This window comes from Acipenser ruthenus, chromosome 4, assembly GCF_902713425.1.
Source record: "Acipenser ruthenus chromosome 4, fAciRut3.2 maternal haplotype, whole genome shotgun sequence".
Taxonomy (NCBI): Eukaryota; Metazoa; Chordata; class Actinopteri; order Acipenseriformes; family Acipenseridae; genus Acipenser; species Acipenser ruthenus.
In genome coordinates this window covers 29,014,194-29,039,081 of record NC_081192.1, presented here as the reverse complement: position 1 = coordinate 29,039,081, position 24,888 = coordinate 29,014,194, and the positions used below count along the sequence as shown (strand labels likewise).

The 24,888-nt window shown below is 36.1% G+C and overlaps 1 protein-coding gene across 1 annotated transcript in view; it reads right to left on the bottom strand.

Annotated features, from left to right (window-relative positions):
- Positions 1-11,254, bottom strand: part of LOC117399726 (corticotropin-releasing factor receptor 2) — an 85,491-nt gene extending 74,237 nt beyond the window's left edge. The window contains exons 1-2 of the mRNA XM_059022274.1: positions 10,706-11,254; positions 10,386-10,505 (exon numbers count right to left, since the gene is read on the bottom strand). Coding sequence (XP_058878257.1) covers positions 10,386-10,505; positions 10,706-10,823 — 238 coding nt within the window. The 5' untranslated portion in view covers positions 10,824-11,254. The remainder of the gene's footprint in view (positions 1-10,385; positions 10,506-10,705) is intronic.
- Between the last annotated feature and the right edge of the window lie 13,634 nt (positions 11,255-24,888).

Sequence of the window (24,888 nt, the reverse complement as noted above, 5' to 3'; positions counted from 1 at the left end):
TGCTAAAGTTATTTAAAACTGGATAGGAACAGGTCGACATGTGGGGCATGTTGCCCGTATCCTCCTTTGTAAAAACTTGTGAAAAGTAACCATTTAATATATTTGCTATTTTTGTCTCTTCATCTATGATTTTGCCATTTGCATCTTTGAATGTTCTCTTGCTGTTATAATTGGAAAAACTTTTTGGAATTGGTTTTAGCCTCCTTAGCAATGCTCATTTCTGTCTCTCTCTTGGCTTTTCTAACTTCCTTTTTGACTTGTGTTTGCAGTTCCAAGTAATCTTGCTGTGTACTTTGTTCTTGATCCCTTTTAAACGTTATGTTAAGTGCCCTTTTTCTCTGAATATTTTTTTAATTGATCTATTACACCATTTTGGAAATTTTGTTTTAGATTTAGATTTGTCTACTTTTGGGATATAATTGTTTTGCGCTTCTAGTACTACATTTTTAAAAAACAGCCATCCTTTTTCCGTGGATGTTTTCTCTATTTTACTCCAATCTACTTCTGTTAGTCTCTGTTTCATTCCTTCATAGTTTGCCTTTTTAAAATTGTAAACCTTAGCTTTAGTCGTTACTTTTGGAGTTTTAAAAAGCACTTCAAATGAAACCATGTTGTGATCTGAGTTTACCAATGGTCCTCGACCTCTGTTTTAGTTATTCTGCCTTTGTTATTTGAAAAGACTAAATCAAGGCATGCCTCCCCTCTAGTCGCTGCCTTGACAAATTGCGTTAGGAAGCAGTCATTTGTCATTTCCACCATTTCAATTTCGTCTGTCGTGCTCCCCACCGGTTTTTCCCATTTTATATGGGGGAAGTTAAAATCCCCCATTAATATGGCTTCTCCTTTGCTGCACACATTTCTAATGTCATTGTATAACAGATTATTTTGCTTGTTGCCTGAATTTGGCGGTCTATAGCATGCCCCTATTATTATGCCCTTTGAATTTTTGTCCATTATTCTGACCCATATTAATTCTGCGTTGTTTTTTTCTTCCAGATTTAACACCTGGGCTTCAAGACTATTTTTGATGTATGGCGCTACCCCTCCGCCTCTTTTATCCTGCCTGTCTCCTATACAGTGTATACCCACTAATATTATATTTGTCTCCATCACTCTCGGATAACCAAGTTTATTTAACTCCTATCACATCGTAGTTACTTGTTAGTGCAGTAGCTTCAAGATCTAACATTTTGTTTCTGATACTTCTAGCATTTAGATAAATACATTTAATGGCTGTCTTACCTGAGTGGTTGCCCTTGTTTTGATGTAGTCTCCCTTCTGTTTTTGTGTTGATTTCTCCCCCTTCCTTTCTAGTTTAAATGCTTCTGAACCTCTTCGAGGATCCTTTCTCCAAGTAGATTGGTTCCCATTTTATTTTAAGTGCAGTCTGTCCCATCTCTATAGATAGTTCTTGTTGTAAAATGTGGTCTTGAGTAGGCTAAATGGAGAGTTCTGCTCTGTTGCTGACATTTGCTTAACAGCAACAGCCTTGACTTTATACTGCATTTAAAATGTATATTTATAAAGAATGTACCGGTTAATGTACAGATTAACCGGTTTTGAGATTATTCAGTGTATGTTGTGAAATTTTGACAGTTGTGGGGATGACCTGTGCCCTTTCCCAGGTTGGCTTTTAAAAAAGATTATACTGAGTTTCATTGGCTCTGCATTATTTGTTCTGAAGTTGTGTGATAAGCATTCTCTAACACAAGATTTGCAACTTGCATTACAGGAGATGAGAAAGTATACTTCTGTCTCAGTACGATAATGATTCTTCAATTTGTCCCTTGAATTTGATGCATTTTGACCAATGGAACGATGCCAATCGTACAAAACTGGCACTGACCTACCCCCTCCAGACGTTCCACACTTGGAACGTGCATTTCCAAAATCTAGAAAAATATAGCATGATGACTGTATACTGACAAAAAATTCTAGAAAAAGGACATTCCATTCTGGGTGCCCAAAGTCATAAACATATCTATTGTTATCTATTGTTACGCATACATACATGGATACAGGGTTACATTTTTTGTATAAATCTTTATTATCTAGATGTGATAATGACATCATCTCAACAAGTAAAAAATTATCAGCAGTCAACATAACCGTATATTTAAGTTTGCAAAATAACATCTGGAAATAACCTAACCTTAAATCATATACTATATGAACCTTCCTCAGTTTTTTCATCGTTTAACACTAATAGTTGTAATTAATGCGACTAACATACTGTACACTGTTATATGTTGGATATTCATACATTTTCATAATTATTTAAATAGAGGCTGTGTTTAGATAAGATGGGCTATTTTATCTTTTTTTAATGTAAAAAGAGTTCAGGAGACTTGTGTGAGAAAGAAATTTACATTTAGTTATGAAATGTATGCCACATATTCAGACCAGTGAAAATCCCATATGAAAGTGTAGTAAAATGATTAAGGTCAAGCCACGAAAGTTAAATGCATACCCTTACATGTTTTGTTCCCAGCGAGTGCCTTGATGTGTCTTAGTTGCAAAGTTGAGTGGTACTGATTTAAAAAAGAGTTCATGTAATGTGACTCAAATTGGCTAAGCCTGGTTGAATTAGTGCAGAGAAAAAAAAAAACAGTTAAAATTTACAGAGACTCTGAGCTTTCTATAGAATATGTTTATTTTCTTTTTTTAAAGAGAATTGTAGTTAATGAGTGAGTAGCCAAGACCACTAGTTTGACCTACAGCCATTATTTTCCAGTGCAGTGAGTCAATAGAAAAGTGAATCAATCTCTGACTCTTCCATCTGCAAGAGCAGAAAACCCTGATTTACCATTGCTGTTCCTTTGTGCATATGCATTTTAAACCTGTTTAAACTTTTTGCAGCAACATCTCACAGGATTACAGCCTGTCAATAAGATAAAACAGCACCCTATTTTTGCAACCGATATTTTAACAATTGAACTCTCTTCAAAGGTGTAGCAGTGCAGAGACAGAGAGCAGACCGGTAACCACACACACCATTAGCAAACGTCTTAACCACTGCACAAAACAGACAGGATTGTTTGCACCAGCAATGACAGAGCTTTTAACTTCGGCTCACCAGCAGGGGTCAGAATTCTTATTGTAGTACATCATACAGCAGTGCCCGTTACAATAAGATTCCCTACATTGAATGGATATTTTATTTCTTGTTTGATAACGTTATTGGGTATATAGAAGAACTACAAATACATTATTTAGATTCTTAGGAGTAAAATACTTTGAGAATCTAGCCCTTGGTAAAAAATATAATTGAAAAAGCCATGTAAATAGTGTATCAAACACTGATAAAGATAAGCTGTTACAATAAAAAAAAATAGAGGAAGGAAGGATTTTCGCAATATATAGCATATTAAATGCTGGATCCTCCAGGGAAAACTGAAGCTTGATACCCCAGCTTTCCACTACGGTACAAAAGTTCAAGTTAATTAAAACCCTGAGAATTTTGAAATCTATGGTCTAAAAAAGCTCTATTCAGAAAATACCGGTGCAGTCATGCAAGTTTGCAAAGCAAATTGTTGAGATGTTAAAGTCTAAGCTTTCACAGCTGTCTCAAAGCACTTAAATATACAACATTAATCACTCAATTGAAAATGCATTTTCAACAACTTTCAGAATACGTTGGATCAAGTGGGGTTACATAACAAAAAATCTTCTTTTTTTGTTTTGTTATTTTCAAGAAACAAATGTGAGCAGACTATTATAGAAACTGCCTTTGAGGTGCAGAGGAACCTATTTAACCCTGGGAAGATAAACCAATATAAGCATTTTGACACCAGTAACAGTATATGTTACATAAACAACTCAACTGGGAGCCTGAGCAAACCCCAAAGATAAACAAAAGTTCAAACACTGTAAGATGTGTTTTAAATGTAAAATGGGTTTGGTGGGCTCAGGTGACTATTAAAAGGGCAGTAGATCCTATGACAGAATTAAATGTTATGCTTTGCTTCAATCTGAATAGCAGTAGAAGGCTTGTATTGAGAAGCATAGGTAGCAAGGCTGTAATTACCAAGTATTACAAGTTAATAAAAGGGTAATATTCTACTTTTGTAACCTTAGTAAGTAAGTGCATAGTGTACTGTAGGTACACTCACATAGTTAAGTTACAGACAGAAATGTTGATTGGTATGGGTTTTGTTTGCGCCAATGTGATTCATGGATCTCAATTCCATTCCATTGTTGTTAAATACTGCTTGTAGTTTTAATTGATAAAGCCTAAACCACTATCACTTGCCTTCATGTAATTCCCAAATGAGGATCTGATGCCATTTATTATTATTTATTTATTTCTTAGCAGACCCCCTTATCCAGGGCGACTCTGAATTCCGTCGCAGCAAGCATCCAGCTGTTATGTCTGTGTTACATGGTCCCTCGAACATTGCATGAGAGGAATAAAACAGAACTTTCCCACTTAAAAGACACAGTGTGACATATGTTGGGTGTTAGTACAGTTTGGAACCACTGCATTATTCATTTATGTGGAGTTCTATTTCTCCACTTTAGATTTCTGTTCTTAGTGGACTGAATCAGTAAAGGAAACATGTACTTATTCCTCACTCATTCTTCAAGAATGAGGTTCCTAAAAAATGAGTCCACTCTGTTAGGCAGGCCTACTGTATCGTCCTAATACATTGCAGGGCAGTTAGCAGACCTTCAGAAAGTTTTAGGTATTATTGCCCTTTCTTGATTGCTTCAGTATATGCACTTGAAAAATACCTCCGTCTTTTCCTAAAATGTAAACACAGACTGATTGAGTTGTATTTGTGCCTTTTAGCATCATATGCATTACACTTGGCTCTAGCTGAAGCGAACCAGCTGGAAATGCACTGTGTTTAGTTAAGTGATTAATATGGAGAAATCTGTTGCATACGAGAAATGGTTTATGTTTTATAATTTTGATACTCGCCCAATCAATATATTTAATCAAAAATCCATGGTAAACTGAGAAAGAATATATACAGATATAAAGTTAATTTCAAATGAGTACTATACACCCAAGGTCCCTGTTTGCAGTAATATTTAAATGTACCTGAATAGAAATGCAGTTTCTACAGCTGTGATTAGCATGCATTTCATTATTGTAAACTGGTGTGTTATTCGGGGGGCATGAACGAGGGCTCCTCCCCCTACTTCCGTCCTACCAATAACATCTGCTAATCCTCTATTTAAACCCCAAGCCTTGAGTTTGCTCTGTCTTGCATATTTTGTTTTCCACCATCCTCCCCTACCCCACTGCACTTCCTCTTCTATTTGGCTCTCCTCCTCTGCAACAGTCTCCCTGTTGGGGGTAAGTAAAGCTAAGTATTGCCAAGGCGTCACTGAAGATGAGGCGCTCAGTCTTTGTGAGTAATTATACTATAAAACCTGTTCAATAAATAAAATAATAAAGACATAAAAAACATACGCATGCATACTGTCAGAAAGCATTTTCTAAACACACCCAATACCATATTTGCATTATCATCAGTTCATCATCCCATATATCCAATATCATTTTGTATTTACATTACTTACTATCTTACTACAGTGGCTCTCAAACTGGGGATCCGCGCTCCTCACAGGGGGCGCAAAATGTATCCTAGGTGGGCGTGAGAAGGTTCAGGAAAACAATAATTACAACGCATATATTAACCTATATTAACTTAAAGCAAAACATACTGCTGACAACTCTTTTCATGTCAAAGTTTCTAGATGTGTAGTGACTGCGTTCAAAAATATCAGTTCATATTCCTGTTTGTATGATCGGAAAAGGCATAATCAAGTTACTGTATACCTGGGAGACACTAGAATGTTACCTGGATTGGTTTCACAAACATCTGTCTGGAAGTGGATTTCGTGATCGACTGGCTACAATAGCATTATATTAATACAAGATTAAAGCCCCTAATATATACCGGTATTACTTGCTCAAAAGAGTCAATTTAATCATCTACACTGTAAAACCAAATATTTAAGAATTAAACATTAATCAGACTGAACAGATTATAAACACATGTTAGTGCTGATTTTAATTGTTTTAGTTTATACTTTGGACACAAAAGAAGAACACAAGTGTAAACAAAATAAACATTACTTTGTAAATTCTATAAAAAAAACAGATTCTGTAATAAAATCGAGGAGTTCAAAACGACAGATGTTTTTCAAATAACTAATACACAGACATCCACTTCCTTAGTTTTAAATGAACTACAGCAAGAAAGCGTTATATTCATTTCCACTGTTAACACATACAACATATTTATGTTCATCTGTTATACATGTTCATTGTCTCATCGCCCAAGTAGCTTTCCATGAAGTAGTTTTATTTTTATGATGTCTGCACGTTAAGGTTTGAGCGAAGGTCCTGTTTAAAGTCGATTTTACAACCACCTCAAAAGGGGGGTAAAACCTCACCAATATGCATGGAAATGTGCATATGTGTTCGGATTGGCAGGCTCAACGAAGCCTGTCAACAGGGTAGCATTTGGTAGAATACTTTTTGAGATAGAGTGGTGAAAAAAACAGCTGTTTTTCTTTTTTTAGAAATGATTAAGACACTTTTTTATACACCTGTATCTCAAAAAGTACAGGAAATTAAGGAACCACGCTCAGCATACACATGGGGTGTATATGTGCAACGGGATATTCATAATTTTTGGGGGGTCTAGTTTTACAGAAATTGAACCCCAAAGTAACGGTCTGACATCACTGATGTCTGACGCCATTGTTAGGCAGAGGGACTTGAGATCATTCCATTGCACTGAATAGGGAGACATGGAATATATAGTTCAGAACACACAGGTCACATCTGTGTTTCTGTCTGGATTAAAACTGGTAATCAGTGATAATGTTTTTTGTGTTTGTTCCTTCAACACTGGAGAAACTAATAATATTTTTTTAATTTAGGAAATGCGATTTTCATTTTCATTTGTTGTTATGGTACGGTAGGGAGTTCAATGATACCGTTCCATTCCACAAACAAATCTATGTTGCTGTCGGTATCTAAAACTGTTAACTTCTCTGTGCTTTTAAATAATAAAATGTGAAAAATGAAAGTGACCCTGTGTATAGTGTTACTTATTATACAATTAAGATTAAATTAAACTGGTGGGGATGTAACCTCTAGCATGTAGCTAGTACTGCAATTGCAGGCAACGACACTGTTACAGTACAGATTTCTTTCAGGTACGTACTGATGTCCACATTTAGCGAAGTTTAACAGTAACAAAATGTTGGTTGACAACAAGACATAAATGATAACATGCTCCTGTTTACAGTTTTTAAAAGAATATGCCAAAACCAAAATTATTTTGTAAAGATATTAATGCATTTTATACGCTTATTCCTATCAAAGATTACTTGGGAATATGCTGAGTGCTGAGTTAGATAATAAACATACTGCTCCATATCACCAGATTTATATAGCGCCATTTTAAAATTCAAACACAGAATTAATTATCCCCCATATTGTTTATTAGTTTATTAAAATGATATGATATTGCAATTAATACAGCACTTGCCAATTTCAAGCATGACAGTGTTGTAATTGGTAGGAAAACATTTTAAACTCTGGCAATTGTATTCCACAAAGGGAAAACCATCAGCCATGGTCACTATGTTGCCTGGGTGCGAAAAGGTGAGCAATAGTTTCAATGGAATGATACGCAATGCATACAACGCATCAGACTGCCTAAAAACCTGCAGGATTCTTACATGATCTTTCTAGAGAGAGTGGACAGAGCCATACAACATGAAGAATAACTGCCCTCAGCACTACTATTCAAAGCTGCCCCCACCTCTCCAGCCTCAGGTACAGTCGTTGCTGTCCCCACCTCTTCAGCCTCAGGGGCAGGGATTAACATTTTCCATGTTTGATTTCGCTTAAATAATTCTGGCTTTAAAAAAAACAACTAAATACTTGGTGTGTGTCTCTTTCTTCTGTGCTATTTAGTGTCTCAAGTTGTGTTTTCACCACTGCATTATGTGGCAGATGTGGTTGTTTGATTTTCCAGGATGCCTTCTGCAAAACAATGGAAATTCAATGGCAAAAGCTTTGTTAAATTAACATTAAGGGTTTGGTTGCAAAAGTAAAAAAAGGTTAGGAAATTGCAAGTTAAGGTAGCCACGCAACCTTAACTCTGCACCCTTATGTGTATGTTTCCCATCACACTTGACATCACATATGACATCATCAATGACATTGGCAATGACATCACTAAGCACATGACAAATTCTCCCTGAAGACTGGCCATACAGACATAACACTGGGAAATCATAGTCCTTGTGATTGGTAACATGTTCAGTAACTGCATTAGCATTCCCACAATGTTTGCTGTCAAGCTAATTATTTCACCAATGTTCTAAGTAAAACCAATAAACTTAATTAGGGACCTTCCATGTATTACTGGACAAATGTTAAACAAGTCATATTTCTCCAAACGCTATCAGCAATATTCATGCAAACAATATGTTCTGTATCTGGAATCTGCAACATTGGCTTTCTTGTATTAACTGCACTGTTTCACGTGGCAAAAAGTCACTGCATTTTCTGCAGTATATGTATGTTTGCACTGTGATTAACCATTCTTCTTTCAAACTTTATATGACAGTGAATGATTGCTAACATGCTGTTATGCTGGAAGATAATTATGACATTAAAATGTTTAGGTACAATTGCAGATTTCTGCAGTTCACCATTGAAGTACAAGAGGTAGATTGTAATGCGTGGATGTTATGCTTACAAGAGACACAAAACACTGCTTTGTGTACCACAGCATACATGTATCAACAGTATACCAAACAGTACTAACTGTAATGGAAAGTATTAACATACATGTAGGGTTTGACATATTGCATGTCCCATTCATTTTCAGGTACTCCTTTTGAAAAATGTAATACTCATCACTACATACCTCAACATGAATTACACATTTCTGAGTACAAGGAATTCTGTTGTTCGTTCAAGCACACATTGACAGCAAACAGTAACTGCATTAGGAATGCTAATGCAGTTACTGAACATGTTACCAATCACAAGGACTATCATTTCCCAGTGTTATGTCCGTATGGCCAATCTTCAGGGAGAATTTGTCATGTGCTTAGTGATGTCAAGTGTGACAGAAAACATACACATAAGGGTGTAGAGTTAAGGTTGCGTGGCTGCCTTAACTTGCAATTTCCTAACCTTTTGGACTTTTGCAACCAAACCTTAATGTTACTTTAACAAAGTTTTTGCCATTGAATATTCTTCATGTCTGCATTTTTCAATTACTGCTATAAATGCAATGCAATGTTCCTGACATTACTGTATATTGATTGTGTGGTCAAAATTAACATACAAGAACAGAGTAGATGTTCTAATGGAAAAGCTGCAGTACTGGTACATTCATAGGGTCATATGATTCTAAAAAAAAAAAAAAAAGCACTACAGTATATAATGAATGAATAACATTTTTGGTTTTAAGAAAATATCATGGTCTATATTTTCAATACGTTTACACCAATCTTTAATTAACAACTTGAGAGTGTTTAAAGACATTCGGTTAAAAAAAGGGAATCAATTAAATACTGAATGAAACTATACCCCATAACTATTAATTATATTTCTCGAATTACTGTATAGCCAACTTTTAATTTGGGGAATTTATCTTAACATACATTTATAGATTAACCACTGTATCACCTCTTTCCACTAAATTACGTTGAATTATTTTCTGGAAACTTACTGTATATCATACACTTTCAGAAAATGATGCAGAACCTACGCAATTCCTGTTTAAAGGTTAAAAGGTGTTTTACAAAACCATATGCATATTCCTTTTTGGACTGCTGTTCAAAATATTATAGTTCGAGTAATACTCATTAGTAATGATTATTACTAGAACAAATAATTCGAGCAATAACCACGTCCCACCTACCGATCCAGATCCAATGAGCACTGCAGCAGTTTGCAAGCATCGTAATAATAAAGGGAACACAAAACATGCACTGCAAACGTTTCAATTTCACAATGTTTTGACCAATTCAGTAAATACACAGATTTACAAAATATGTCACTGTGCGCATAGAGAACTTGTTATGTCAAGTTACTTTTAAAAGTAGCATGATTTTAGCTATTGCTGAGCAAAAAAGTACTACAGTACAGTATTTCTGATACAGATTAAATGTATTACTACTGTATACTATCCCCCTTCTTACAAAAGTAGAAACAATGTATTTAAAACAAAAACAGTTAGCCGGTGTCCTAGGTCAAACAGAGTAGCAAATGTTCTTTTATACACACACATTATATATATATATATATATATATATATATATATATATATATATATATATATATATATATATATATATATATAATGAACTGCGTCGAAAATTGATGTACTTACTGGTGCTGTTGTATTTAACCCCATTGAAAAACTCTGGGCACGGTCGTTCCACCAGTTGACCCACATTACTCTTTGGCCAGCAAGTTCCTATCTGATCAGTCGTGGCATTACAATATAGACCTTGAAAATACAAGAACATGAGAGAGAATATTGATAGTCTTGAATACGTATAACCCTATTTTTGACACACATATATATATATATATATATATATATATATATATATATATATATATATATATATATATATATATATATATATATATATATAAATTAGGGAGGAAATCACATTAAAAAAAAAAAAAAGTTTCAGCTCTTACCATCAAAATCCACAAAGGAAAAAGATGCACTTTCAAAGAAATTGTCCTGCCAGGCATTATTTAGGCTGCAGTTGGGATCAAATTCATCAATAAGGATTTGGAATATTGTAGCATCCATTTTTTAAATTATTACATATACATATAATTGCAAAATGTAATCCGACACGAAGAGTACTGTGTTCTTAGACCCCAGACCTCTGTTTTACTATTTACGTGCGCTGTTTCTGTCTGTTAAACAATCTCCTAGCTCTTCCAGACTAGATGCATTCGCAGTACTTCAGCTGTTGTAAGCACCATAAACAGCATCCAATAAAAATCGCGCAACTGCCTGCCGTCTTGCTCCATCATTAACTACATTTATTCACTAGGAATTTCCATGTCAACACACATCAACTTGCGTTCCTCTCCCAGGTAAAGGACCGGTCTAAAAATATTTTAAAAATATCCCTATAGGTGCGATAACTTAGATACAAGGTATTTGTTTGAGGAAGGTTTTTGGTATGACACGAAACTTGGTTTTCTTAAGAGATTAAATTATGCAGCGTTTCTTCTATCTTCTCAATTTGAGCAGGCTACAAAAATGATTTAGAATTTCTTTACTGTTTTTATGTGGCAATAAATGCACCCCTCCCTCCATAAATAATATTTTAGTCGTTTATAAAGACTAGAAGCGAATCAATGTAAGCTTTTTCTAATGTGTGATGTGCTGCTAATTTGCAGTGTGCCTCTGTGCACGAGAAAAAAAAAAAAAAAAAAAAAAAAAAAAAGCTCCACAGGGTACAAGGAATTAAATAGTGATGCTTAATCTCTTCCACAACATTTTAAAGTTTATAATTACATTTTAATTTAACATTTTGGTCATTTTGCATTTTTTATATGGTCATTATAGAGCCATTCTAAACAGATCTTTGGGAAACACTAAATAGTATCACTTTAGGAGGAAATGTGCTGCCCTGCTAAGGTGACTTTTTATAAGACATACAGTAAGGAACGCAATAGGGGATTTCCTGGGTAAACGAGTGATCTGTCTCCAGGACCTAGGTCACGAACCTGGTTATGAGAAAACATGAAAGTAAAATACATTCATTAAAATAAATAGGGTACACAAATAATCATATTTGAGATCCAAAGTTACTGAGGCTCTTTGGATCTCAGTGCATTACATTCGAAAGAAGATATTTCCATAAGGTGTCAAAGTGGCTGATCTACCTCATAGATGAGCTTGAAGATGAAAATACTGGAACCTCATATCTGAAAGGTCGTATTTGATGCCATGTTTGCAATTAAAAGACTATAGAAAATCTTCTCTCGGTGGAAGGCTTCCATTTAAAAGTCAAGCTTATTTTCCTTGAAAACAGTCACAGTAATAAGAGCTTGGTGACTACTTTTTATTATGCTGACATATAGCCATCCACCAATAGGTCACTGGTTTGATTCCAGCAAAGGTTGGAGTGATTGTGTACCCCCAGAGGAGTGTCTGCAGTGGTAATAATACTGTTTATATTGTCTTACACTGTGAGGTATGATTTAATTATCTAAACAATGCATGATCTATATACAACCACACCTTAATAAAATAATAATTCTTTATAGACCTACTTATTAAACTGTCAAATGAGGTTGTGCCACTGTTTATATAATTAAAATAAACATAAATGGATGGACTGTTTTAAGGGCTTTGATTAATGAAATCAACTTTGCCATTCATGAAACCCTTTCTCAACTGTTTGAGAGGGGGTTGAAGTTTATTTTCACATTTTCAAAAGCACTGTTCAAGAGATTTTTGTTTTTCAAACACACTTTAAAAGACCGTGGCCATACATGCTATACTTTGACTGAATTTGTATTGTGTCAACTGACTACTGACAATCAAGATGTTACAGTATTATACTACCATAGCCTGCGTAGCAAATTATTATTTATTATTAGAGATACTGTAGTTTGGCATGCATAGCACACATAAGCAAGCCTCTGAAGGTGCTGTTAACAACATTCAGGGATCACATGATCAGTTGGCATTTCCTATAGACATTGCTTGAACATTTCCCAGATTGGCAAAGCCCACGTGCAGTTAAAGGATGCTATTCGCTACACAGTGCTTTCAGATCTTACACACTTCTTCATTTAACAGGGATGCCGGTGTAGAAAAAACAGTTGTGTTAATTTTTGATCACCTATCAACATGCTTAAGATAAGGGGGGGGGGGGGGGGGTGTACACTAATTATCTCAGTTTTAATCCAGCTGGCTTTTACCGTGAACTGGTTTAAAGTACCACTATATGCAGACATGTGACTGTGGGACACTGCAAAAATAGTGCCATTAATTTAGTAGCTAATTGCCAATGGCCATTTGGTACAATATGCAATGTAGTAACATTCTTGGCAGTCAACATTGCAGAAAGGAACATATTTTATTATTATTATTATTATTATTATTTGATTTTTTTTTTTTTTTTTCGGCAGACACCTTTATCCAAGGTGATTTACAGGTGTTACAGTATAGTTTACAGTAAGTGCAAATAATACAACTACAATACAATAATAACTAGGTTACAGCAAGTTATATCTACAATGACATATTAGTAGTGCAATAGTGCAAGGGTAGTGCATTAGCTGAGGATCCAGTAATGCGGTGTGTAGGTCAGGCAAGTCCAGTGCATATAAGTGGGGCAGATCAAGAGATCTAGAAGTGCAGTCTAAACAGGTGGGTCTTGAGGAGGCGTCGGAAGGCAGTGAGTTACTATATCATACTATACTACAATATATTTTAATGCCTGTGTTGCAGGGTGTCCCGCCCCTATGTGTATTATGTGTTATATGTTGTATGTTGTGTGTATGTATTAGTTCACAGAGTGTGGGTTATGTGGCACAGGTTATATTATTATTATTTATTTCTTAGCAGACGCCCTTATCAAGATATCACATTATTTTTTACATACAATTACATTATCTTTTACACACAATTACCCATTTATACAGTTGAGTTTTTTACTGGAGCAATCTAGGTAAAGTACCTTGCTCAGTGGTACAGCAGCAGTATCCCCCACCTGGGATTCAACCCACGCCTCTTCAGTCAAGATCCCTAACCACTACTCCACACTGCTGGTTATATAAGATGTATAATTGTATTTAGGCATGGGGATTTCACAATCACACCACATGCAGATTAAAATGTGAATTAGGATGGAAGCATCGGAAGCACAATTAGTTCACATGCAGATGTAGCGAGATTCCAATTGAATGACTGCATAAAAGAGGCACTCACTCGGGGTTGGGTGTACAGTGAGGAGGTATGGAAGATAGAAAGAGGAGATTAAAAATAATAATAATGCTTGTATAATTGGTGTCAGTTTTGTGTTTGTGTTCTTTTATTTTACTCTGTGAGCATTGTTTTTGTCAAACCTTTTTATTTTGTTTATTTAATAAAAGCACCGCAGCGCATTCATTACGCAATCTGCTGTGGATTTACTTTCATTTTACCCCATTTTCACTCTGTGTGTTTCTGTTCCAGGTCTGACGTCACCGCTGAAGCCATCCTGTGACACCATGCTGTGATTACGTGTTTGTAAATGGGTAGTCTCGTTTGTTACTTGTTAAGTTGTTTAAAATGACAATTGGGACGTATACTGTAGGCTGGTGGCACTAGTTAGGGTACCTGTAGTAATTAACAGGTTTTATTGGATTCAGCCTTTACATATACTTCGTTTCTTAGCTGACTTCACTGGAACATAATACCCCTTTTCCACTGGCACATTTTATGTTATTGCCACATCTGACCATGACATAAATATCATATGTCATGGCTTTTCATGACTTATCTTTATCCAGAGAACACACTTACACAAGCACACCTTTTTATAGTTCCTTCATATAATTTATGCCAAGTCCTAAGTGGCACAAATTTAATCATGTGCAAGTAATGCAGCGATTAGATGCTCACTTTAGTACATATCATTAAGCACAGGCGCTTCCTTTCTGAATGTGTAATCAGGAGCATCTCAGAGGTCAATGAGATGCTAAAGACCTATCTGCACATTCCCTGGAGCATCGTACTGCGAAGGTTGTACATGCACATTTTTAGAGATGCACTGGGCATTTCCCTTCCGTACATATGTTACAATTTTACGCATGCGCAAAACATTTTTGCGTATGCACAACTCTTGGTACATAGGCCCCCCCTGGCCTTCAACTTACATTTTGTGATTGTGATTTTGGCATGTAACAGAGATGAAATAATTTTCAAATATTTCACAGTTCAGTAATGCTATACAGTATTTTAAGTTATCATATAGATATTTTAAGGTTTACCCCAATATCAAAAACAATTACAATAATTGTTTATAATACTTCCCCAATGTTTTAGCTATTAATTTTTTTTCACTTATTTCCAGGAGACGCTTTGAAAGCAGTACACAGCTTAGCACTGTACTAAACGACTAGGTGAATTGTATTTTTTTTTATTGACAGACAAACAAAGTGATTCATTGCATGTCATTCTTTGTAAAACAATTAATTTGGAAATAAAAATAAATCTGGGTTTAGGCAAAAATGCCTCATTAAAAGTCTGTGGCAGCATTTTATTAATTTCAGTTACATTCAATTATGGTGATGGTTCAACCATAATTTTAAACAACCAATGACAAAATATGTATACATTTACAAAAGAACAGTTTCTTCACTGTTACTGTGCAACTGGCTCCTCACAGGACTACATGTTAAGACCACCTTTTCAGTGCTGTGGAACGCTGCTCATATTAACAACACAATTAGATCATTTGAATTCCTAATCGGGAATGAGAACCCTGCCCAATGACAATGGTAATCACACTATGTGATGTTAATAATTGCAATGGACAGCGTTAACAACATCAGTAGGTGGCATAAACAAGTTTACAGCAGCAATGGCATTAATCCAAAACAATTGAGGAGTTTAGACAATTTGAATAGGATGTTTATTACGCTGCAGCATTCATGGTGGTGTTAATATGATCCGCCACCATTTATATCGATTCATGTAAACCTTAGATAGTAGTAAAATGTGCCGGCATGATGGTTCTAGTGAGTGACGCAAGAATATTGAGTGACAGAACACATAATCACCCAAGCAAAATCCTCACGTTTGATGCTTATCCTACTCTAAAATCAACATAGATTTTTTTGAAAGAACCCTTTTAAGCATGGGTTAAGATAAAAAAATACTATCTGGCGTACATGGCAAATGACATTTAATGGAATAAAGTGTAAGGTACTGCACACAGGCAATAAAAATGTGTGATGTGATTCAAGCATTAAAAATTCTAAAAGGTATTGACAATGTCGACTCAAGGAACTTTTTCGATCTGAAAAAAGAAACAAGGACCAGGGGTCACTAGTGTATATTAGATAAAGGGGCATTCAGAACAGAAAATAGGAGGCAGTTTTTTACACAGAGAATCGTGGGAATCTGGAACCAACTCCCCAGTAATGTTGTTGAAGCTGACACCCTGGGATCCTTCAAGAAGCTGCTTGATGAGATTCTGGGATCAATAAGCTACTAACAACCAAACTAGCAAGATGGGTTGAATGGCCTCCTCTCGTTTGTAAACTTTCTTATGTTCTAAGAAAGTTTACAAACTCACACCACTTACACCTGGACCACAGAGCACAGTTTCGTGCACGGAGGATTGTGGTTATCAGAGTGTTATTTTGTTTGGGACTGAAAACCCGCCATGTTTTGGATTCCCTATACCATCGCTGGTTTAAGGGCTACTTTTTTTCTTTTGTTTGTAAATAAACACTGACTGTTTTGGGGAGTACTATAGTGTACTGTGTGTCAATTGTTGATCAGCACTCACCACCCTGACACAGAAACATAGAATGCTTTACAAGTTCATGCAATAAAGTTATTTGTGGAGCAATATTTATTTAGATTTATTGATAATGTGTTAATTGTCCATATAAACATTGCTCCACTTTTGCTCCGTTAATTGCTTTTTCTTATAATTACCATTAAAGTAAAATAATTTCATAAATCTTAGCCTGTTTACATTTTCATTAGCTACAGTGTGTTCTGTGGAAAACATCCCCTGTACTGCCAGGAAGGCGGCGTGCCTCATACTGCACTGCACCGCGGGTTATCAGTCACTTCTGCGAAACACTGTAAAAAAAAATTATGCCTCAAATGCATTTGTTAAAAATTCTCTGAATAACTGCCATGTGGTGCCATTTTTCTTTAGCACTTAACAAATGATTCTGGGTAGATACCAGATGGTAGCATTTCAAACCATGTGGCACTGTATAACATTTTAAACAGCAACCGAACCTAACTCTTCCACACGAAAAAAGAAAAGAAATGTAGGCCTATATATTGGTGACAATTACATAAAACCTAAATGAACTAAAAGCAACATAAGATTTAGAGTTTTATATTAATTTATATTATCATGACCAAGATTTAGACACTTATTTTCCCTGTCGGGTTACAACATCAATATTGTAGCGGTGAGTGTGGGCAGCATTATTATTTGTAGCCAGGAGTATGGCTGGACTGTTGGCGCTAATGTCACACACCAGGCTCCCCTAGTTCACATGCAGTATGCACTTCGTTTGTAGCAACAGAGCACACCTGGCAATGCAGGGAACTGGTTGTGATTGGGGGGGATATGTTTAATGTAATACTTTGTATTTACCATAAAGGTCAATGTTTTATGATTGGTTGTAGGGTTTTACTTGTATATTTTTATTTCCTTGTATGTGAGTATAACTATGAGTGTCTGTGGGAATGAGGGGGTTGAAAAAGTGAGCGTTATCTCTTGCTACTGTAATTTGCTATAAGAAACAGTCTGTGGAGTCTTACTTCCATTGTTCGTTACAATATATATATATATATATATATATATATATATATATATATATATATATATATATATATATATATATATATATATATATAGTCAGCGCTTGCCAAAATATTAAACATAGAAACCATGGAGTTGAAAAGTAAGAGTGAACAGATTTAGGACAACAGGTAGGGAGTTAGTAGTGTTTGGAATGGGTTACCAAGCTACAGTGTTGATGCTAAATCCTCTAATACGTAAGCGTATTGGGATACGTTTTGGGATAAATCAGCTACTGGAAACCAGGCAAACATTGGTAGGTTTAATGAATACCACTTGTTCGTAACTATTCTTGTTTTCTTATGTACTTGGGTGTTTACAAGGTGAAACAATGGGGTACATGTGTGGGGGAGTCACAGAAAATCCTAGCACTAATAGATAGCAGGTGAGCATGTAATCTAATAAGGTTACTTTAAATGCAAAATGGTTACATTAAATATTAAAACAGACACACATTAACCAGTTGGTAACTTATTGACTTATTGTTAATTATACATTAATCCTACCGTAATTTCTTTCACAAATAGCATAATGTAGCTCTTAATTTACAGCTTCTTTATCCGACTCCTCCTGTCACAGATTCCCTTGAAAGATAAATTTGTTTTATGAAACATCCACTAGATTATGGTGCTGAATATGTGCTGATGCCATATATATATATATATATATATATATATATATATATATATATATATATATATATATATATATATATATATATATATATGGCTTTTCAAATGGCTTTTCAACTGGTAAAGCCTACATAATAAAGCAACAAACACAAATATCAGTAGGCTATTTGCACAGTAAAATAGTTACCGGTATAGTTACCGGTACTGTGCACTTACCGGTACCGGTAAGTGTTCATTCCCACCGCTGCCTGTTCATTTTTCAATAAAGTGAAATACTTCATACGGGAGTGGAGCTGGAGCTAGAGTACTGAAGCTGGAGCGGAGCTGGATTCAGGCTCATCAGAGTGCTCCAGAGCCTGAAGCGGAGCTGGATTCAGGCTCATCAGAGTGCTCGGGAGCCTGGAGCCAAAGCTGAGGTCGTGGAGCTGCTCCACTTTCTCCTACCTTATATTAAACACTCTGATATATTAAGTCCAGTTGACTTGAATTAACAGAATATGTAACTTCATAGTATTGTTATATGTTGGGGGTGATGAAATAAAAGCAGTTCTCACACCAGCTATTCGTAAATAACATTTTTTTTAATTTATTTTAATCCTATGACACCTGCCCTTTCTTAGTTCCAGAACTGACTATATCATCTCAGTGCACATCTCTTGTAATACACTTGCAAAAGAAGGCAAGTCTATTTCCACTCTACATACAAGTATTTTCAAATGATGTAATTTTAACCAAACCCTTGCTTTCTCTAAATTCACCTCATTTTACAGTAATCTGTTTTCAAAAATGATGTCCTGACTTTTGATTGGCCAAAAGTTGGTTGCCAGGGAGTTAAGGTTAAATGCTGGAGTCATGGGGCCCCCTGCACCTGAATTGCCACAGAAATAAAGATAAGGCCTCTTTCTGACCAACCCAAAAATCACCTGACTCCACACCCCTGGCTCCACATCCCTTACCCCACACCCCTTACCCCACACACCTGACTCCACACCCATTACCCGACACTCCTGACTCCACACCCCTTACCCCATACCCCTGGCTCCACACCCCTGACTCTACACCCCTTACCCCACACCCCTGACCCCACACCCCTGACCACACCCCTGACCCCACACCCCTGACTCCACACCCCTTACCCAACACCCCTGACTCCACACTCCTGACCCCACATCCCTGACCCCACACCCCTGACTCCACACCCCTGACCCCACACCCCTGACTCCACACCCCTGACCCCAATACTTCAGGAGCAAGAAAAAAAAAAAAAACAGCAACCTCAGCTAAAATCTGGGAGTTTGAAAATTTCATCAGAAAAACAATGAGACGTTGACAAAGCTATACTGGAGTGGATTGCTCTTGATCTGCAACCATTTTGTGCCTTAAAAGCACCTTCGTTTAGGTAAGAAATTGTAAATCATCTGACTTATGTTAAGGATTTTATAATGTTAAAGATATTTTTTTATGTAGTAAATATGCCCAGTTTGGAGAAATACATATTGTTATATAGAAAGAAATATTAATTATTATATTATAATATTAATTAATATTGAAATACTCAATCTACAGTATTGTTACATTACTATTACTGTCCACAGAATTGTTACATTAGTATATTATTTGTATTAATTAATCTATTTTTTGTTTACTTTAGAAGGATAGAACTAGACTGTTACTACATTTTAAAAAAAGCTTTTCAATAGTAATTGCAGTATTGTTAAGCATAGTTATATTGCGTAAAACAATTCTAAGCATCACCTTCATATTGAATGTATTACTGTTACTATGAAAGCATTGTTTTTAAAGGACAATTTTCTAACTTTCATTTTGCATAAGAGATTTTGTAGAAAGTCGTTTGATTGGAATTTTCATCTTTTCAGAAAGATCCTGAAACTGCTTTGTCCAGGATACCAACTAGCCTCAAGAAAAACAGTTTCCGGAACACTGTTGAGCAATGCATACTCGGGCATTGTGGGTACTTTAAAACAAGAACTAATGTCTACATCACATGCTGCCATTACTTTTGATCTGAGGACCTGTACCAAAAATCAGAAGCAGTTTCTTGCAGTGACATGCCACTTTGTTGACCAGGAGTGAAATTTAACTGTAAAATGCAAGGGCTGCATTCGTGCTGATGAGTCCCATACTGGGAAGAACATTGCCTACTCTGTGCAAAATGTGCTGGACTCCTTTAACTTAAAGCAAGTGGTATGTGCTGTCACTGACAGTGGAGCCAGTGTTGTACGTGCTGCAGTCTCTTGAAGTTGAAACGGCGCTCTTGTTTGGCACACAGCTTACACCTCTGCCTACAGCAAATTATTTTTCCTAGGGAAGGAAAGCAAGTTTCAGTAAAATAAATATCTTCAGTGATTGGAAGATGTCGGTCCATAGCTACCTTTTTTAAGAAGTCACTGAGGGCATGCTTATGCTAAGACTGAAACTGGATTTGAACCACAGAAAATTCCAAGGGACTGCAAATGGAACTCAAGCTTGCCAATGATTGAAAAAGTGGTCCAGCAAGCAGAACAATTGCAGCTGTAAAACTGAAGAGACCAGCACTAAACATTACTGCTGCACATAAGATGCTCCTTGAAGAAGTGTGTGAGATGCTCAGCCATTCTAGGAAGCCACCACAACTCTCTCTGGAGCAAAATATCCAACTGCATCTCTCATTGTCCCTACAGTGGTTGGAATTCACAGAGCACTTGGAAAGCTTGAAACTAAATCTGAATCTGGCTTGAAGATGAAAGACTATCTTTTGAGACAAATCTCAACAAGGTTATCAAGCTTAGAGAATGACCTTGATTGTCAGATATCAACCTTCCTTGATCCATGGTTTACAACCCGTCTCTTCGACAATGAGCAAAAAGAAGCTGTGACCAAAGGCTTGTCTTTTCTGTGTGGACCTGCTGAAAGTGATCTCATTCCAGCCACGAAAGCATGTACATCTGGAAACATCTATGAGATTTCTGATAGCAGCCCTGAAGACGATGATAACATGGAAGGATCTGCTTTGCAAAATGAGCTGAAGGTGTATGCAGCAAAGAAGAGGGAGCCTTTGAACTCCTGCCCTGGAAATATTGCAGAGATTCATTGCCTTTGTTGGCACAGCTGTCATATTGTTTCTTTTGTGTGCCTGCAACATCACTGCAATGTGAAAGACTGTTCTCCAAAGCAGGGGACCTAATCATGGATCGGAGAACAAGACTGAATTCTGCAAATGTTGAAAAAATAATTCTGATAGACTGTAACCTATCCTTGAGTAAGGACTGAGAAAGGGGAACGTGGCAAAGGGGAACGTGGCAAAGTGGGATCCTGTTAGCCATCTAATAAGAATGAAAAAGTAGATTTTAGACACGACAAACCAAATAAAACACTCACAATAACAATATGGTTCTCCTTATGGTTCAGTGTTGACCATACAAAGGAACAGATCACCTTGTTATGTCCCCTTATGTATCGTCAATCATGCTACTCCACAGCCAGAGCCAACAAACCCGGAGCACTGCCAACCACAATACACTGGCATTTAGAATCAATTCAACACATGCTAATTAGTTAAAAGGGTGGACAAGAGATAGCTCTGGGTTATTGGAAAGTGTGTTATACATACAGTATTTAAAAATGTCTTGGAAATGTAATGACATTCCGAACACATACAACCAATTCAGACCTCATTTCTTTAAGACCAAAGTCCGTCTGGGGTAACAGGTATTTAATATGAAATTCACCACCATTAGAACTGCTGGTAAAGGACTATAGGCCACTTAGATATTTAGCTTTTTTCATAAGTATTCATTAGTATACCACTGTCATAAAGTAAACATTTAAAAAGTCAATCAATCTCCTTGGGCGATTGCAAATATTTTTTTTAGATAGGTTTTATTTTTGTATGACATAAACATAAAGTACTTGTATAGGATTTGCAGTGCAGGAGATATTCTTACTATTTTCTAAATTAGTTTATATTAGGAAGTAATGAATGTGCATACTTTTCTGCTTAAAGTAAGAGCAAGGACAGACACAGTCACAATAATTAACATTGCATTAGAAGTGTCCTTGAAGGTCTAATTATAATCATTCAAGGATATTACAATTTTGCTGAAAGTTTCTAAATAATTTGCTTTGGTGTGGTAAAAATAAATAAATAAATAAATAATCTGTGTTAAAAGTATTATTTGGTCTTTGATATTAAAATCTATTTAATTAAACATCCAATACATTTTTCCTATATATATACAGTATATATATATTTTTTTTATATATATATATATATTTTTTTTTATGAAGTATTAAATATATTTTACAAGAATACTCTTTTTTTAGATTGCTATGAGCCACAATGTCTGTCAAATTGTGTAAACAGAGCAAGATCATTATATATTTCTAAACAAATCATGTTTTTATGTAATATATAATATAGTGACCAAAAACAAATGATGAAGTTCCTTAAGATTTTGTAAATATTTTAAGATCATTAAAAACAATATAAAAAGGAGTAGGTGTGGGTGAAGAAATGTCAGCCAATTACAGTTGTTAAAACAGGCTGTGTTTCTGTTTACCCTTGTAATAACGGCTGTTGATGATCACATCATAAAGCAAAGTGATGTGTGTTGGAGAAAAGAAACAAAGGGGCAAAAGGTAAAATATCAATGCAGAACAAACATATCTGAGAAGCAACATTTCAGCTGTGCTGCATCCATTAGGAAGAATGAGCAGCAAAAACAAAGCTGACGTTTGGTTGATCTTTGGGATTCCAGACATGACTTTAATGCAAGGCAAACACAGATTTATACGTACCAATGTGTTTCTGAAACTGTAGCTTACCCTCTTAAAAAGAATTTCAAAAAAAGGTTTTTGAAATTCTGGTCACTCATTAATTTAAAAACTGATTTATAAAGTAGCGGTAAATGTATTTTAAAATGTTTTGATTAAGACTCATGGTACAACAGGGTGTTGTGATAGGCTGTGAGTGTTATGAGGCATTAGGCATTTATCATCGTTACTAACATATTAATTATGCAATTACACGCTTGATAATGATTGTCATTAGTGTGTCCTTCATGAGGTACTATATTATTTTACAAATAGTAATAATAATTAATCTCATGTCTATTTTTAATAGAATATACATTTTACTGGAGAGTATTAGTTTGATTATTAAAAACAGTTGCTGTAATGTCATTGAAAGAGGACAGTGCAGATGTTTGTGTCAAGGGTTTTCTTTTTGCTCTGGTTCATTTCTTGTGTGGACGAAGGACCATTTGAATTTGGATGGTTCATTGCCATTGTCAGTAAAGATATGTAACCATGATGTATTTCTTTCTTCATGGCTCGCTTGCCAGTAGCCTCTGATGTTTGCCTTATTTTTTGTGACCAGTTATGACCATTATTTACTGTGTTTCATTAACAGCAGTAGATCATATTGAATGGTTTGTATATTTGCTACTTTGCTCATCTTCAACACCCTAGAACCAATGTAATTTATACCACTTTGCCCCAGTGAGTAGGTGATGTTGTGGAAGGCAGCAAGGATGTAAATAAAAAGCAGGTGGTTTTTTTGGGCATTTAGTATTTTTGTAGTGAAAGTACAGGCTAGATTGGATTATGTTATGAGCCGATGCCGAAATCGGGCAGTTGCCGAAATGCCCGGGCAGTTCGTGAAGTGCCTGGCTGCGGTGGGCAGATTCCGAATTAGCATCAAATTTTATGTCATTTCGGCATCTGCCCAGGCAGTTCGCTGGTGACATCTTTCATTAATTCGTGCAGCACTTCCTCTCTATTCCAGTTGTATTCCCAAAATACGATTAATATTGCTGTGATAAATAAGTTGTTTGGCACTGCGTTCTTCCTGAGTTTCAGGTAACTATATTTAACTGGGTGGCTTTTACACGTTTAAACTGTAATTATTAGTCTCTTGCTGATATTGAATGATCTCTCATTCAACAGAACTCTACACAGAGATCTATATTGCATTACTGCAATGAGAATACAATAAAATATTGTTGCATTTTATTCTGGACTCGTTTTTCACCCCAATTACTCTAACCTCTTGTGACACGGTGAATGGTGTGGTGCAGTAGAAAGTGAATGTCCAGACTGAATTCTCCCAAAAACAAAAAGGTTTTAATAATTAACAAACAAAAAGATCATAAAATAAATCCACTTGGAAAAATAAGTAATAATAATAATAATAAATAATAAGCCCCAGTACCAGCGATGGTAATGGGGCAAAACTCAGCAGCATCCAGCTAAAACAAAAGCAACAAAAACACACTCCAGTAACCACAGTCCTCCGTGCACGAAAATGTGCTCTTCTTTTCCAGAGTTTGTGGTGTGTGCGCTGTGCTGTGAAGTGCTGTGCGATGAGGGGCGTGCTCTGGGGTATGGGCTGGCTCGCTGGCTACAGCCTCCCGTCCTCCTGCTCCTCTGTTGACACACAAACACAAAACACGTAATCACACAAAAACAAACATCGGCTCCGGCCGATCGCTTTTTAACTCAGCGCAAGGGGAGGTTTTGACGTAGCTGCTTCCCCTTTGTACCCAGCAAACTCCTCCCTGCAGTCAACGCGTCGCCTGGTTTCTCCAATAGAGGGCTGCCCCGCAGCTGACTGCACTGAAATCGTCCAGAGTACTTGCAGCTACGCGCCCCTCCTAATATGGTCACCTTCCGGTTT